The sequence below is a fragment of the Equus quagga genome, chromosome 10, assembly GCF_021613505.1.
Source record: "Equus quagga isolate Etosha38 chromosome 10, UCLA_HA_Equagga_1.0, whole genome shotgun sequence".
NCBI lineage: Eukaryota > Metazoa > Chordata > Mammalia > Perissodactyla > Equidae > Equus > Equus quagga.
The window spans coordinates 19,218,673-19,236,719 of record NC_060276.1 but is presented as its reverse complement, the minus strand read 5'-3'; the positions used below and the strand labels follow the sequence as shown (position 1 = coordinate 19,236,719).

The window sequence follows — 18,047 nt, the reverse complement described above, 5'->3', positions numbered from 1 at the left end:
AACAAAATCAACTGTCAAACCACGTATCAAAACAGAACACAATCTTTTAGCTCTTAAGCACAGGAGCACAATATTTTAAGGACAATAAAGCAAGAATGGAGATGAAAGTCCTTGACAATAAATGATATTCAAACTTATCAAAACATGTGGTTGTAGGAACTATAAGCTTCTGTTCTGTTCAGCAAGAAAGTGAAACTTTTTCCAGGTTTTTCCATTTGGAAGGATCTTTTCTGTCTAACTGCTGTATAAGAAGCCTTTAAACAACATTCACCAATACCTGATCAGTCTTCAAGTTCTTCGTTATTAGGGACCAACATGTTTCTGAAAGCTTAAGAAAATACTTAAGGAATACTTCCGGTCCAATACTATCTTATGATACAGATGGTTTGGAGCTGGCATTGTTAGCCTTACTATTTCCAACACTTTTTTCTAGCAGAACAAACAACAATAATATATAATGTCCATCAATCTGAGTTAAATAAAATAAAAATAAATTTACCAAACAAATGTGTTCTGGAATGCTTCCTATTTGAAGTTACCTTACTCTTAACTATATCCCAAATCTAGACAACCAATTAACAAATACAGGAGTTAATAAACTCAAGAGAAACACAACATACTAAGTGTTCAAAAATTGCTTTTTGTTTCCAAAGCACTGTCTTCCGTACGAACACTCTAGGCTATATCACATACTACCAGTTGCAGACATAAGACTTGAGAAATTCAATACAAGACTACAGCAGAGAAGCATGCACAATTAAGAGATTGGAACTACCAATTTAACAGAAAACCCAGATTTTACACAGCAATCTGCTGAAAACATTATAGCTAGGGGCAGGCATGTTTTATGCAGCTATTTTCTTTAGCTCATTAGAACCTTATTTGTCCTTCAGTACAGTTGAACTGGAGATAAAAAAAGAGAGAAATGCACTTTGAAACAAAAGGGAAATTTCAGATAAAATAAAACATGCTATACCTGTATATTGTACCAGGAACATCGTGACACTCTTCAGGGAACTGTTTCACGTTGTATCCTACTGTGAGTTATTCTCTTCTTACTCTCTTCTCTCCACCAAAAAAAAAGCCAAAACACCCCAAACCCCTACTACACACTAGCCCTAACCCACCCCCCCATGAAGGAAAAAAAAAAAAAACAGCTACAATTCAGCTCAGATCCTATGCTTCTGTTTAGCTCAGCTCCAGCCGAGCAACTGAGCTCTAGCAACGGAGCATAAGGAGGTGGATTCTGATGCCAGTAGCACTTCCATCCACTTCACTTACACAAAAGCAGGCAGTGGAAAATCCAGGAGCCTTGAAGACAAGGGCTGGAACTGGCTTTTATGAATTGCTATTACTGCATGTGTCACCATCCATCTCCGATGACGGACATTTATAGGCTGAATTGGAAGTGGAGGGGGTGGGGTGGAGGAGGTTGGAGAGCAGGTGGAGAAGCAATTAGCAGTATGTTCATCGGAGAATTCGTTCGGGATTTCATACATCAGTGCCTAAAGAACAGCATGCAGTTGACAAATCAGAACTTTACAATTTGCATGCCTTAGAAGAAATCTTAGCTTGCAGCCCCAAACAAAATAATGTTTGCCCACTCATAGAGCATGGAAAGTCACCTCTCTCCTTTCTCTTTCCTCCAGCTATGCTTGTTCCTGAGAAATCAACATTCAGAATGAATATTTGCTAATTTTCCCTAAAGAATTGTATTTAAAAGACTGGAAGCAAAGGAAGTATAAAGAAATTAAATTATATTGAACACGGCATCTCTTAACAAAGAGGCAAGAAGCTAATTATTTTAAGCAAAGTTTTCATCCCTAGTCCCTTTCGCCAGGTACAGCTTTCACACCTATAACCAGTGTATCACACAACTCTTGTGCATATATTTAACATTGAAAAACAATTTATGTATTCCTAAAAATAATTCAGTTAAAGTCAAGATGAAAAGTTAAAACTCATGTGCAGGACTCTCTCCATAGGTGACCTTAAGAAGGCACTTTACCTGTAAGTGCTTCAGTTTTACCCATCTGCTAAACTGAAGCACATTCTTTCAAACTGATTTCAAAATTTATCATGAGTAGGAACAAAAAGGAGATAGGCTCTTAGGAAGGAAACATGACACAACTGAAGGAGTACTGGCGCTGGGTCAGGAAACCTGGGTTTAGGTTCCAATTCCACAACTTTCTAGCTCTGTTACCCTGGACAAGTCCTTTGAGTTCACCGAGTCTAATCCCCCTTATCTATAAATTGGACATAATAGTACCCATCTTGACTGCTTCACAGGATTGCTGTGAAGAGCTAATCAGATAATAGGTATGAACACCCTTTTGTAAATTGTAAAGGGCCATAAAATTGTATGGGGTTATTATTATTATACTCTGAAACAAATCTTTCCTAAATGACTGAAGTGAGGCACCTCTATCACATAAGGAAAACAAAAAGAAAGGACCAATATAATTTCAGGAAACATTCTCCAGTTCCTCCAATTTTAAAGTTAGAAGGGAGCACTGTTTGCTCTTAAAATTCCACAGAGGGGAAATTTTTGAAAAGAAAAATATAAAAATCTGATATATAATACATCAAACGTTTATTAAAGAAAACTGAAGCCCTCTAATTCCTTCCTTCCTTTCTGGAAAATCAGTCCATTTCTCTTTGTATGGTCTAGTATTATGTCCCATCTAGAATGCAAGGGTATGAACATCGCCTTTTGTTAAATCTTTCTATTAACCTGGTACATCCTCGCTGCCCAGTCTGTGGGGAAGAATTCAGGTTGATTGGCTACATCTAAATCCACAAGGTAAAAATCCAATGTCATGCTTTATGAAGCTCCAAGCTGCCCTGATACTATATATACAGTGACCAGCTGGCTTAAGCTGGGACACAATTTTAGCACATGAAGTCCTGGGGTGGCCACACCTGGGGTACTAAATGATCCAGGCAATGTTTGGGGACCTTTGGTTCAGCCAAATCCCACATGTCCTGATTTCCATCTGTATGTTGGTTACCCAAGTGTGTATCTTTTCACATGGTCCAATCCTGAAGCAGCCAAAGAAAGGTGGGAGCTATAGCAGAAATATCAGATGTCAGCTCCCCTTGGCCCCCTCCAACGCCATCTGTGTCCTTAAACAAGTGCCCAGCTCACCTACTGTGAGAAGAAAGAAAACTTTTTCTAATTGCCCCCTTGAATGTCATTGCTAACACTGAAAATGTCAATAAAATATGTATCCAAAATCTATGTTAAATCAATGTGGAAAAATGGATAATATGAATCATGAAGAGTCAGGTGACTGGTTGCTAAGAACAAGTTAGCCCTTAAAAGGGGAAAGGGGAGAAGAGGGCAGGGAGTGGAGAAGAGAGGAGAGGGCATGGGGAGAGTGAATGAATCTAAAGTGAGACCTTTTTTTCTAAACAGAAATACACTTGCTGGAATCATCCAAAACCTCACTTCCTGGAAAGTGCCTGCCTTCTGAGATATTGAGAATGGTCCTTTTACCACCACAGCTGCAATCCCAGCCTTTCAACTTCTAGGTAAACAGTCAAGGGCTTGAAAACGCACTGGCAGCTCTAGCACCAGAACTCATTTTCCTTTGGCATGCAGAAAGCCAGGCAGGTGGAACACAGTTTTCCAGGGGCCTCATCACTGCAACCCTCCACCACAGCCTCACCTGTGGCATGGCTGGCCACTAAAAAAGGTGTCAGCCCAATTTTAGGTCTGTCAAAGGAGGCTTGCCTGAGACTTTTAAAACCACAACCATTTGAAGGGGACAAAGACTGTATTTCAGAATCAGGCTGCTCTGCCTTTGGACATTGCAACTGAACTCCTTCACATATTTAAGCTTGAAATTCATATTCCTCAAGTTCCTCAGAAGGGCCATTCAAACTAAAGGTATAAGGACAGAAAAGACAATTATTTGTTAACTTGTTTTCCGACAGCAAACAGATGAGGATCATATCAAGAACATGACTGTATGCCCAAAAGGCAATGAGGTGGGAGGCAGCAGTTTCAACTCAGATTAGCAAGAACGGAAATGAAACATCACAGCATCCTGATAAAAACAAACACACAAACATATACACCCCAAAAAACATTGCAAGTTTCCATTATCCTGACTTCAAGCTCCAGACTGTAAGCACTAATGATTCTATAATCCACCCGAGCTCCTTCTCAGCAGCTGTCATCAAGCCTGACTGATCTTTCCAAATGAATTCCCACTGTTAACCACCTTGGATTCCGAGTGTTTCTGTCAAAAACAAAAATCCCAGTGGAAGATTTCAAAGAAGCAAGAACTTGAACCAAACCATGAATCTAAAACTGGGAGAAACAATACTAATTTGCTAAACTCCAAACAAAATAGAAATGTTAACAGTTTGAAAGCCACAGTAGCTAGTGGATTGATATGAACCAGAACAGAGCTTCATGTTTTCTAAGTCAATCAAACTTGTACCAAACCCTGAGAGTTCAATCAGTTCAAGCTCCTGCAAAGAACACGCATCAAGACTAGGTTTTACCTGCCTGAGAGCCCACAAAGGAACCAATGAATGAACACTAGACAGGGAGTTGGGAGAACTGGGTTCTCCTGATTTTTTCAGTGTGACCTTGGTCAAGTCACTTATACTGTCTTAGCCTTAGCTTGCTTGAAACGGCTGGCCCTTACTTATCAATATCTAACAGTCTATGCCAATTGTGAAATTTAGTTTAGCGACAAAGTAGATGATGTCACAATTTGGTCCTAATCTCCAGGAAGCAGAGGTGTGGACCACTCCAACTCTCCTAAGGGTTCATGTTTCTAGCTTATTTTGAAATATGCTTCACATAAAAGTTGGGCAACTGTCCTTGCTCAGGCTTGGGAATAATCAGCCTAATATTCTCTTTCAGAATGTTTCTCTTCAAAAAAATGTTTTAGGAGCAGTTTGTTTTCCTCAAATGAAAGCTACAGGTGAGTGGTCTGGTCCCAAAAAGGAAGAAGGAAGGAAAGAAAGTGATCTAGAATATGCTGAGCACGTATTTCATGCAAGACACGGCATGATACTTTACAATATTTTTTAATTAGTCCTGAAAACATAGCTATATAGTCGGTATTATTATCCTCATTTTATAGGCGAAGAAACTGAGGCTTATGATGTTAAGTGACTTGCTTACAGTCACTCAACTGGTAAGTGATGAACTGGGATTTGAACTCAAGCAAACTAAATCCATTCCTATACCAACATTCTAATGATTAAAGTCTGAGTGACTAAATTCCTTCTTAATTCAGTGATTTAATTGGACTTGCTTAGTGAATAAATCACCTGCTGAGTCAATACAGTGAAAGTATACTTCCTTGCATTTATACTGGGTTGATAATTTTTCTTTTTTTAATTTCATCTGACAATGTGGTTAAGAACACTGGGCCCTGAAGTCAGACAAACCTGAGTTTCTTGAATTCTGGCTTACGGACAAGGTACATAACCACGCTGAGTGTCAAGTTTTCTTAGCTGGCAAATGGGAAAAGAAGTAGTACCTGCCTCACTGGGTTGGTGGAAAGCATTAATGATGTGATAGCAGCTAGCACAGTGCTTGGCATAAAATAATTACTCAATAAATGCATATTAGAGCTATCCTTGCATTCATAAACAACAGAACAAGGAAAGGCTATAAAGAAAAAGTAAACTAGGATTCATTGAACTCAAGTGCTCTTTGTCCTGTAACACAGATTTAGTTTGAAAGAGGTTTTCAGTGGCCCACCCATACCGTCTAAAACTAAGCTGTATCTTCTAGTAGATTAGCATATTCATGAAGAAATATGAATATACTAATTGGTGCCTAAATAGTAGCAAGGAGACTTACCATGTGCTCTGCTGAGCAGTAATTGTCCCTAGTTTCCTGGAGCCTGTCCTTCTAAAGAGAGGGGTGGAAAGTAGCAGATAGAAGTACTGCTGGAAGGACCAAGTGGGCTAAGATCCCCTACTTCCCCCAATTCTTCAAGCCCTAGCTTCTCTCTCTCCCATTCACTTGTGGTCCTCTTCTCATATACTCCTCTCCTCCTTCAGTTTATTCTAGTTTTATTGTAATTCTTCCCCTAGTTCTAGCTCTGTCTCTGCTCATCAGCATCAAGTGGTATTTATGGAATGTGTGTCTGGCACTGAACTAGGTGAAGTAGAGGGGCATTCAAAAGTTAATCAAAGAGACATGTGTTCCATGGCCAAACAGATCTAAGACAAACAGGTAGAACAGAGTTCTGGCAACACAGTAAATGCAGGTATAAATGGATGATTTGGTTGATTTCAGAGCACGAAATAGTTTGTTCATCTAGTTAATGATATGCATACTGAAGAATTTAGAATTGTACAGTTGTCTGCAACTTAATCTGAAATGCATAAAAAGATGGATAAATGGATGGATAGGTGATAAAGCAAATAGATGGATGGATAGGTGATAAAGCAAATAGAATGAAGTGTTAATTATAGAATCTAACTGGTGGGTTAAGAGGTGTTCACCATACAATTCTTTCAACTTTTCTGTATATTTAAAAATTTTCATCATAAAATGTTGAGGAAAAAAGGAGAGGGGTAGGGAGTACATCTTTTTCAACCTCTAATGTTTCAGAAGAAAATAATCAAATTTATATAGAGAATCACAAATCAAATAGTGAAAAATGTTAAAAGCTAGTGAATCTGAGTGAATGGTATATGGGAGTCCTTATATGATTCTTGTAATTCTTCTATATTTAAAATTATTTCAAAATAAAAAGTTAAAACATTGTTTGTTGAACACTGACCCCTTTCACCTAGTGTCTCAGTTGCCATTTTTAGTAGAAAGAGTATTAGGTCACTAGTAGTAGAGAAATTGGAAAGAATGGGGGAACAATAATCAACCTACAGATATACCTTCGGTGCCTACTATATGCAAGACACTGTGGGGGATTCAAAGAGGTAAAAAAACAGAGTCCCTGCCCGGAGAGGGCTCACAGTGTGGGTGAGGAAATGTCAAAGCAGTCTGAAAGAGTAACTGGCTGGAGCAGAGAAGTTCTGTAAGAGAGAAGTATGAAGATTGGAAAGGTAGGTTGGAGCCAGACTGAAGAAAGTACGGAATGCCAGCCTAAAGAGTTTGGACTTCATCCTACACATAATGGGAAGCCATTTACAGTATCTGACTCAGGGAAAAGATAGGCTCTAAAACTGATTGGCGGAACAGTACAATTTGTTTGGGCACAGGTATCTTCAACACGCATTTGTTTTATATTCATATACTTCTGGCTCTTATATCTACTTCTCGTATCTGCATGCGGCCTTTAGGGACTTTCAAGATTCTGGATACTGCCCATTTTTTAAACAGCCACTTCCTGCCACCTCTTCAGCCTCTGTCCCTTTCCCTCCCCAGCCCCTAAGGGGAGCTGAACAGCACTCAACTCAGCCCTGCGGATAGTAAGCAATAAATAAGCCTCATATAGTTGTTTACACTAAGCCGTTATGCTTTGAAACTCTGATTTCCTTCATGATAATCAAGCCCCAATCACTACTAGGATCATTGATTTGAGTTAGAAAAAATGAATATTCAGCTAAGCAACATGTGAAGGAGTGCAGGAAGTTATGTCTTGTGTGTAGAAGGAAACACTTGTTCAAAATGATCTTTGTATACTGAAAGGAAACCTAGCGGAGATGGTATTGCTGAATAGTGGCAAGTGATTAGGGTAAGACCCCTCAAAGACTGCCAAATTAAAAGGTGAACATTCTCTGTCTCCAGTTTTTTTCCCCATAAAGCCCATCCTCCAATCATGTTACTCTTCCACTTAAAACCCTGTGCTGGCTCACCCCTGCCTACAGGATAAAGGCCAAGCTCCTTACCAAGCAGACCTCCTTCACCAACTGGCCACAGGATAGCTTTCCAGATTCTTATCCTGTCCCCTCTCCCACACTCCCATTGGTTCATATACATTATCTTACTCTTTTCTAAACTATCCATTTTTATACATATGACTGCCTCGCATGTGTTAGTGGTCCCTCTGCCTGGAATACTTGCTCACCACTTCTTTGTCCACCTAGATTCCAGGCAATGCCCACTTATCCTTCATGATTCAGCATAGTGAGACTCTGGCCTTTAAGTTACACTGTGAGCTCCTTAAGGGTAGGAGGGACTACTTCTAATACATCACTGTATTCCTAGTGCTTAGCTTAGGGTCTGGTCCTGTATATGTGCTCAAATGTCCATTGAATGAATGAGCTTTATATCAAGTGCTCCTTGAATTCAAACTCAGCATCTCTTGAAAGGTGAAAATTAGATTATGTAACCAAAGTAATCCTGGTGAAGTGTGCTCGAGGACTTGACTGAAGAAGAAATGGTAAGAGGGCATATTATGGGGCCTTACTGTGGGACAGTTTCTAGCCCAGGAAGCTCTAACTGGCAGTTGTTGCTGGCTAAAAAGAAGAGCAGCTGGAGCGGATGAGAAGGGCCCTTACTGGGGATTTCCCCATTATTATCTTTCACAGTTCACCACTGAAGCAATATTGTTTATAGAACATTCTCCAAACCGTGTTTCAACTCTTCTGAATTACAGCCAAACTTTCATTTGTGCTTTGCCTACAGATACATTTGAACAAGCCTTGTTAATGGGTAGTCATTGAAAGTTCTTCAGTTCTTATTCTCACCTATCATTATTACGCAGAGAATACCAAAGAACATTTTGTGGGTAAAGGACCACTGAAAAACTGAGAGCCAAAAAGGGGGGCAGGATGGAATTAATAAAAATGATCTTTTATTTTTCTCCTAGATTGCCAATATATTTCACCACACCTCCCATCCCACATTGTTTCATACTATGTATCAGTAAAGGCAAAAAAGAAAAATGAAGACTTTAGCAAAACTTTACATTTTGTAGGCAAGAAAAAGAGGAAGCAACAGAGGCCTGGAATAGAAATCTTTAGACATATGATCAGTCGCCACTTCTGGAAAGTAAAGATTTCGGCTGTTTTAAACAAATAGCAAAAGCAATTAGCCCTTTCTGTAGACTAAACTGAGGTGTATGCTGAATTTAAAAAAAATTGAGTCTGTTTTGATCTTCAAAAATGTCAAACTGGTAAACACTTTGCTTTTTTTGTACATATAAATCTAAGAGCCAAGCCTAGCTTGAGGAAGATTTAAGAGACATAAAATTTGTCTGAGGTGTCTGCCAAATCTCTGCAGCAGAGACAGAAACCCTGGAAAAGCTGACATAGCCATAACTCTTACAACATCCCCAGCAGGCTTGTGCAGGACTGGACGGACAGAAAGTCACCGTTCCTCCTCTCCAACTGTTTGTAAACAGAGAACTACATCATTTGCTTATCAGCTATCTAGCAGTTCATTTTTGCTTATATATCCCACAGAGGAAAGAGACAGAAAACAAAAGAACAAACCCCTATTGGCACATATCTCAATTTCCACCTGGGCAAATTTTCATTTATATGATGGGCCTGCTTGTTAAACTCTATTTCTTTCATTTGCTCTTGCACACTCATTCTGGTGTGTAACAGATCTCCTCTTTCTCTCTCTCTCTGCCTGGAAGGCATTAAAAGTGGGTATTTTTAAGTATCTAGCACAGTGCCTAACAGAGTGCTTCGCACATAGTACACCCACAATAATGCATCTAATGAACTGAAATTCTAATTCCCATGTTCAACTTATCTGATGATGGAGCGGCAGAACTATAGATTCTTTTTCCTGAAGTATTGAAAAGTGACAATTCCTTACAAGATAATATCATTTTATTCAGATGATTCATACTTAGGACTTCTGTCCTTTAAAGAGCATCCGTTTTTGCACAATGGGTATTATTTGTAAGGAAAATGAAGGCAAGACCAAGCTGCAGGATCCTGAATGACAAAATGAACACTGATACACTTTTTCACCTGATTGTATGTCGTTATGGTAATCCACTACATATGTCTAAGATCACTTAACAATGCAAGAATATAGTGCACACATGGGCTGCATTCTGTAAATAGGATTAACAGTTAAATTCAACCAAGGTCTTCCCAGGGGACAGATTGCTGGAAAATACATCTACATGACATTTAAAAAAATAAATTAACCAATGACATTGGCTCCCATGAGACACATTGTTTCTTGTACATTCAATTCTATCAGTTTTTCGTAGCTCTCTGCTGACATCCTCATCCCAAAAGACATAGAAATTCAAAACACAAAGAAAAACACAGCAATTGGAGCTATTCCGTCTCTCCCGTATGAAGTGTTATGTACACAAAGGAAAGATTTCTGTACATTAGCACAATGTGAATCATGACATGGTGAGATCGCATCAGTCTGGACTGCTCTTGTTATGCAGTGGTCACATATAACTCACCCAAGGGAATGAACAAAGTCTGTATGCATACTGACAAAGACTGGCACAGGCTGCAGGAAAATGAAGAGAGCTGTGTTATGGCAGAGGGTTTTGATTTTTTTTCCTATAAAAAATGTTATTATAATTATTTTTCTTCCAAGTTTTATTTATTTTAATTTTCCTCATCTGTAAAATAGGGATAACTTTTATGCATTTAATATTTCTACTTTTAGGATGAAATGTAATACTGGTGGATTGTCTGGCACAAAATAGTTAATCCATACAGTCCACATCAACATTTGGCTAGCATTAACTAAACAACCAGGATGTGCCAGGCTCCGGTCTAAGACTCCAAGAAAAAGTACATTGTAGTAGGAAAAAGTGAGGCTGGCGAGAAAAGCAGGGAGCTGATTTTCAAAGGTTTTATAAGCCACTCTAAGAAGCTTGGATTGCATCTTGAGGACAATGGGCAGCCTTTGAACTATTTTATATAAAGTTGGATAGCTTTAGATCTGCGATTTAGAAAAATCATTGTGTCAGTATTGGTGGAGACCGGATTGGAAGGGAGGCAGACTAGAGGCAGTAGCAATCCAGGCTAGAAGTCATGTGCGTGTTGCAGGGGGCGGGGGGCAGTGTGCCCCAAACTAAGGCAATGGTAATAGGGGTAAATATGGGGAAAACATTTTTTAATAACTTTTTAAAAACTAACTAATATATCATTATAGATGATTAGAAAATAAAAATCTGCAAAGATTAAAAATAGAACTCATATGTAATCTTAGCATTGATAGCAAACCTCTATTAATATTTTTTGTATGTTTACCATCACAGGATTTTTCCTATGTGTGTGTGTACACGTGCATGTGTGATATGTGTGTGCACGTTTAAACTGGATCTGTCAGCTTTATAAGCTCAATTTTCTCTAAATATATCATAAACAACTTTCCACAGCATTAAATATCCTGTGGTAACATCAACTTACATGGCTAGTTAGTAACCCATTTTATAGATGTACCATAGTTGATTTAATTTAAACCTCTAGTATTGGACATCTAAAATGTTATTTTTTTCTTTTTTCTTTTGCTTTTCTTTTTGTTTTTGCTATTATAAATAATTCTGGGATGGATATCCTGAGAGCTAAAATTTTGAAAACATCACATTTATTTTCTCAGCATAGAGCCCTAGAAGTTGAAGTGGTAGATTGAAAGCTATGTTCAATCTTAAGATTTTTGATACATATTGACAAATTGCTCTCCAGAAGGCTGTTTCAAATTACACTCCCACTAGCAGTGTCTATGAGTAGGAGGAGACCCATTTGAGAGTGATTTCAAGGATGGAGTCAACTGGACTTGGTGGGTGGAGAGGAAGGGATGGATCCTTGACAGAATATCAGGGCAGGAGCAATGTGAACTCTGTCAAGAGGAGCAAAGCAATGGGAAGGACTAAGGAACAGGTGGCTGGGTGGATAAATGATGAGAAACAGAAAGGTAAGGTAACCACAGAAGGGAGGGGAAAAATGTGAAAAAAAAAAGAAACCTTTAGTGAAGTTATGTACCCAGGTCACTTTAATTTACTGCTTTGTTCAGCAAATGTAGCAAACAGTTAGTCTTTTGTAGCATTTGGCACTCTGTGGTACCAAGGTCCAGAGTTATATTCATGGGAATATGCTCATCCATTCTTTTCATCCAATAACCATCTATTAGGTGCCTACCATGTGCCAGGTGCTGTTCTGGATGCTATGGGTATGGAGGTGAGTGAGAACTGGCCCCTATGCTAAAGGGGATCACAGTCTAGAGGGGAAAAAGACATATCCACAGACCGACACACTATAGTGTGGTACAGGCTAGGACAGAGGTAAGTGCAGGGTCCTATGGAAGCCAGGGCCTAACATTGCTTTGTGTGTACATGCATGTGTGAGTGTCAGGGGTGGGATAAAGAGAGTTCAGGAAAGGCTTCACAGAGGTGTTGATATTTGAGTGGGTCTTGAAGAAGGAGTTCCTCACACGGCTAAGGGTCACAGATCATACTCATATTCCTCACCAGCGCCTTGAATATTTGTGACACTGCTCTAAAGGACACTCAGTAAGGCAGCAAAGATGCTTGTGTGTAATCCAAACCCATTCATGACAACAGCCTCCACTGTTACCTTAATGCATATATGTACATAGCCTGTTTGGGCAAGAATATGCTCATCTTAGAATATAAAGGATAACAGGCAAGTGACATACAGACTTTTAAAATAATTCTGATGACATTGATAGAATAATAACATTCACATCTACCAAGTCCTACTGATTCTACCTTCTAAATATCTCTCAAATCTGTTCCCCTCTCTCTCATATCTTACTTCCTCAGGTCTTCATCATCTCTCTGTGGGACAGAGCACCAACCTCCTAACTGGTCATGCCCTCCTCCAGTACATCGTAAAGTGAAAACCTGATCATGATGCTCTTCTTCTAAAACATTTTAATGGTTTTCTATTGCCTACAGGAAGTATTTCCCGAACTTCAGTTATTTGAGTATTTCAGTATTGAGTATTTCAGTTATTTGAGTATTACTTGGTGATATTCACACACTATGTGCACTAGTATTTAATATTTGTCTTTAAATCAACTTAAAACTGGTTCATCTTCTATTTTTACAAAGCTATATCCTAAGTACCCTTAGATTTGATTTCCAGTTCAGTTTTATCTTTTAAATGATGTATTAGAATATATAATTAATAAAATTTTTAATGTTTGTGGGAGTGCAACACAACCACTGCTGGCAGATGCCCTACCTTTTGAGAAACACTGGTCTATGAGGGCACATCCAAACTTCTTAGCCTTGAATTCAAGGTTCTTCATAAATCAGCCCTGACCTATCTTCCCAGACTCTTCTACCATTATACCTTCCTTTTTCCAAACAATCTGCACCCCAGACATGCTGAATTCCTCAATATTGCATGGACATGCCTTGCTCTCATATAGCCACATGTCTTTTACAGATGCTCCCTCTATCTGGAATGCCTCCCCTCCACTCTTCTCTGCCTGGCAAACTCATTATCCTTTAAGACCTATCTGTCATGTCATCTCCTCACAGAAGCCTTCTCCCTGACTCTGCCTTGCACTTAGTCACCCCTTCCTTTATCCTTCCATAGCACTTTGTGCCTGTCTCTGTTATACACACTACATTACCTCAGAATTACAGGCATCCATCTCACCAACCAGACCCAGGGAGAGCTCACACCTCGTGCTCTGTTGCATCCCCAACTCTTAATGTGGCAAAGGTCATGGAGGAGACCTAGTGACCCAAAAGGTCATTTAAAATAAAAGCTAAAATAAACCCCAAAGCACTGTCCAGGTCCAAACAGCTTAGAGGCATGACATGCTTTATAAAGAGAATCATCTAATTCAGAAATAGCCATACTGACTATAGTTTTGGCAGACACAATTAGCTATGGCTGCAATAGCAGTTAAGCTAATTTGGTTTTGGCAGCTACTTTATAGCAGACACATACGGACACAGAAACTAAAAGTGAATCATTTGGGTTTCTGCCAGGACGATCAACTATACTTCACAATAATCTCTCCTTACCACAAATGGAAAGTCCAGAACAAAAGTGAACAGCGGGCCCAGCAAACCATGGTGGACAGACTTTAATGATAGTGCCTGGAAATTATAGGGACTCAATAAATAGCAGTCATTATAGTTGCCCAACGAAATGACTACAATTCAGATAATATGATGTACAAGGACAACAAATGCATTTCTTAAGAAAATAAATTTATGTCATCAGCCTTTAAAATTGAAATCTACAGAGTGTAGCTAAGAATAGCTACAAACAAAACAGTCTATAAGACAATGTTCTCCTAGGGTTTAAATTAAACTCACACCTGGAACGTACCACCACACTTCCTTGTGTTCTCCAAGAATTGATCTCAAATCAGGTTCCCCTAGGATGAGAAAACAAAAATCACTCAATCTTAATTTTATTTGATACAGAATAATATCCAAACTACGTGGATCCTTCAAAGTGTCCTGTTATTATGACCCCATGCTTTTCAACGATATTTCTTTCCCAATCTATCCCTGTTGAAATCTTTTACTCCAGTCAGGCAAGCCCACCTGTCACGCAAATGCTCCCTCTTCTATCTACCCTTCTCAAATTCTAACTCCAGTATCAGGAAGCATTTTCTTACTCCTCTTTGCCCATTTCAAATCCCCTTTACTCTTCTGGAGGCCAAATTAAAATTCACCTCCTTCACAAAGCCTACCAGGATTGATCTGGAAGACAGATGAAAGTTTCAAGCCTTCAGCACTTTCAAGGTTAGGCTTGACCTTCCATAGATCAACCCCCAACCTCATCAGTATCCCCTTCCACTAACCCCTCAGCACTTTTTGCATGTGTTTGTAATAATAAAATAATCAATACAGTTTGCTTTGCACTGTCTACTTTATTCTGTAGTCGGTGTGCTCCCTATTTGTCAACATTAGTGCTATCAGTTCTTGCTAGAAATCCCTACAAAACTCGGTTTTTAAAACAGGTCTAACTTGCCTTTTACTCTCACAGAACACTGCACTGAATCTTAAACATGTATTTCTCAACTGCTGCGAGATTCCTTCCCTCTTCTGGTCCCCACCCCTTCTGGAAATCGAGGTGAAACCCTTTCCACTCGAAAGATCTGGTCACGCAAGTGCTGGGTTGCTGGAGGGGTCAATAAAGAGATGGCAATGATCTTTATCTCACCATCAAGGAGGCAAAGTGAAAATTTGACAAAAAGTCACGCTCTGAGCGTGGCAAGAAATTCCCACGCCCCTAGAGGAAATAGTGTGTGCACTGTGAGGGGTGTGTGCCCAAACCTGAAATGCAAATTGAGGGAAGAGAGGAAAGAGATCAAACAACTCCTCTAAGCAATAAGAAACAGAGTCCACACGCCGCATGGGGAAGATCCTGGTCGAGAACCCTAACTTCAGACCTCTGAGGAGGCACAAGGCGGGGCGGGGGGGCGGATGAAGGGGTGGCGTGGTGGACAAAGAAAGATAGCGAGCGGGTTGTGGGGGGGCGGGGGAGAAAAAAAGAGAGCGCGCTCCCGAGACTCAAGGGAACGGGCGCGGAGAGCTCAGAAGCCCACCCCCGACTCCCAGTCCCCACACCCCCTCCCCCGGAGAGGCGGAGCTGGGCGGAGCTAGGCGCTGAGGAAAGCGGTCCCGGAAGCACCCTCCTCCCTAGGCCCCCTCGGTCCCACAGTCCCCAGCCACAGCCGCTCAGGCTTTCTGCCTCTCTGACCTCCAGCTCCCCGGCTACCGAAGCGCTACTCCTTATACAGCCGCGGAAAATCGGGCCGGCGCGGCAGCTCCTGGGCGGCTAGTGCCCTCACGCGCCGCGCAACTGTCTTCTGAACTCCCCGCCACGCGTGAGCCCGCTTGGGCCCGGCACCTCAGGCCCAAGGCTGGACGCTCACCCACACCGTGGCGGCTGCGGCGTCTCCTATTGGTTCCTGGTCACCAGGGAAGCCGGAGGCCCAAGCCTTCTCCTCATGGGAAATGTAGTTTCAGGTCGCTAGAGGCTGTTCTACCTGGGGTGGGGGATCCAATATTGGTATTGGCGGAGAGAGTCAAGTGAAGACAAGAGGATTGTGGGAGACGGAGTCGAGACACTTCTTTCTATATACCCACAATTCCTCCCTCCGGTCCGATGGTCCCCACAGTTCAAATGGAGGAGAGTATTCTGGGTGTTGTAGTAGTTTGGAGCGTACTGTCTTACAAAATCTCCCTTCTTAGGGTATGGAGTTGTGCTTGTGTGGGACAGATGAAGGTTCTAGATTTATTTCACTGTTGGTTAAGGTATTAGCATTTTGGAAGAAGCTCGTTATATCGTGATTTGAAATTTTCATTGAGTTTTGATTGACTTTTAAAAAATGTTATTTATGCTCTGATAAGTTTAGAATTTTAAATGGTCCTTTAAAACTATCAGAATGTGTTCTGTCTAACCCATCTGCGTTAGAATCACTTCAAAGGTTCTGGAAAAAAATTTATATTTTGTTTCTAATTGGCAATCCTATTCTTTCCTTTGAAATGGTGTCATAACAGGCATAGAAATGTGATCTATGAAAAGTCAGCCCAGAAGAAGCCTATTTAACCCATAATGAAGCCACATTGTTGCCATGAATAATAGTGGCCACATACACTGGTGTAATGCAATAGTTTAGAACAGATAGACAATACTACTTGAATAATAAGAAAAAACTGTATACGTCTTTAAGAAACTATCTTTTTAGTAAAAAAAATATATGTTAACAGAGGTGGATAAAGCAATAAGTGGGGACACCTAAGCACTTTCAAGTGATTTAAAGGGTGAAGAAAATGGTTGTTCATTCGGACTAAAATCACTCCTAACTTTTGACTTTTCTTTGTTAGGGACGAATCCTTGTAGCTGAATGGGCTGTTACAGTTGTGTTACTACAATTTTACTGATAGGGACAACTTTTTTCTCACAAAAGAAATAAAGGGAAAGAAAAAGGAATTGCATTTTGTTAAGGTAATTGCCTGAAATTTTAAAAAGAGAAGTGAAGGAAAAAGAGGATTTAATAGATTCAGTAATTTATTCAGCAAACTGCTTTGTGCAAGGCACTAGGCTAGGCACTATTGCTACAGAATTGGAAAACAGTCGTTGCCTTCAAGTACCTCACAATCTAGGAAGGGAGATATACAATGTGCAAAGAGTTCTAAAAAGGTCTACATAGCGTTCCATAGGACCGTAGAGGAGGAAGAACTCATTCCTCTTCTGCAGGAAATCATGTTTGAATGATAAGACTTGAAGAACTAGTAAGATATTTGTCAGTTTTGGGGCATGGAGGTCAACCACATTCCATACAGAGAAATAAGAATGGGAACCAAAGCAGAAACCAAAAAACAAAACAAAATAAAGTTCCATATTTCAGGAACTAGATTAGGTAGAAATAGGGGGCCTATACAAATGAGTTCAAAATTTAACCTGAAAGCAGTAGAGAACCATGAAAGGATTTTAAGCAGGGAAATGGTATGATCAGATGGCTTGGTGATAATTTGGACATGGAAAGTGAGGGAAAGGGAAGGGGTTCTGTTGTGACTCCCAAGTTCTGGTTTGGAAGACTGCGTGTATGGTGGTACCATTCATTGAGATAGGAAACCCAGAAAGAGTAGCAAGTTTTGTGTGGGATAGGAGGAATTCAGTTTTGGACATTTATAATTTGAAGAGTCTGTGGAACATTTGGGTGGAGATGCCTGATAGGCTGCAAGGAAATGTACGTCTGAAGCACAAGAGAGAGGTCTAAACATTTGGGAGACATCAGTATGTAGATGGTAATTAAATAAGCAAATATGGATTAAATTTCACTCAGAGAGTGTTTAGAATAGTAATTTTTAACAGGATAAAGACTAAGTAAGGAACTCTAGAAAATAATGATATTCAAGTGGTAGGTAGAGGAAGAGGTGCCTTCAAAGGAAGCTGAGAAGAAATGGCCAGATAGATGAACTGAGAGAAAACAAAGTAAAATTACCAGAATATAGCACAGAGAGGTCCAATAAGAGAAGGACAGAAGAGTAACAAGGAACTGCTCATTCATCCATTCAACAAACATTTATTGAGTACTTATAGCATTCCTGGCATAGTTCTAGATGTTGGCAATAGAGAAGTGGGGAAAAAACCCAGATAACATTCCTGCCCTTTGGAGCTTATATTCTAGTAGCGAGAACCATCAATAAACAAATTAGTGATTAACA

General features: G+C 40.0%; 1 protein-coding gene across 10 annotated transcripts in view; it reads right to left on the bottom strand.

Moving 5' to 3' along the window:
* Nucleotides 1-15,882, bottom strand: part of ENOX2 (ecto-NOX disulfide-thiol exchanger 2) — a 259,169-nt gene extending 243,287 nt beyond the window's left edge. For 3 of the 10 annotated variants that reach the window (XM_046673941.1, XM_046673940.1, XM_046673944.1), the window contains exons 1-2: nt 15,574-15,739; nt 14,180-14,239 (exon numbers count right to left, since the gene is read on the bottom strand). Coding sequence is in view for 2 of the 10 variants with exons in the window: in XM_046673938.1 (XP_046529894.1) it covers nt 10,326-10,375; nt 13,881-13,930 (100 nt within the window). In the remaining 8 variants the exon portion in view is untranslated. The other 7 variants (XM_046673945.1, XM_046673943.1, XM_046673948.1 and 4 more) reach the window with 3 other exon arrangements.
* Nucleotides 15,883-18,047: the final 2,165 nt, after the last annotated feature.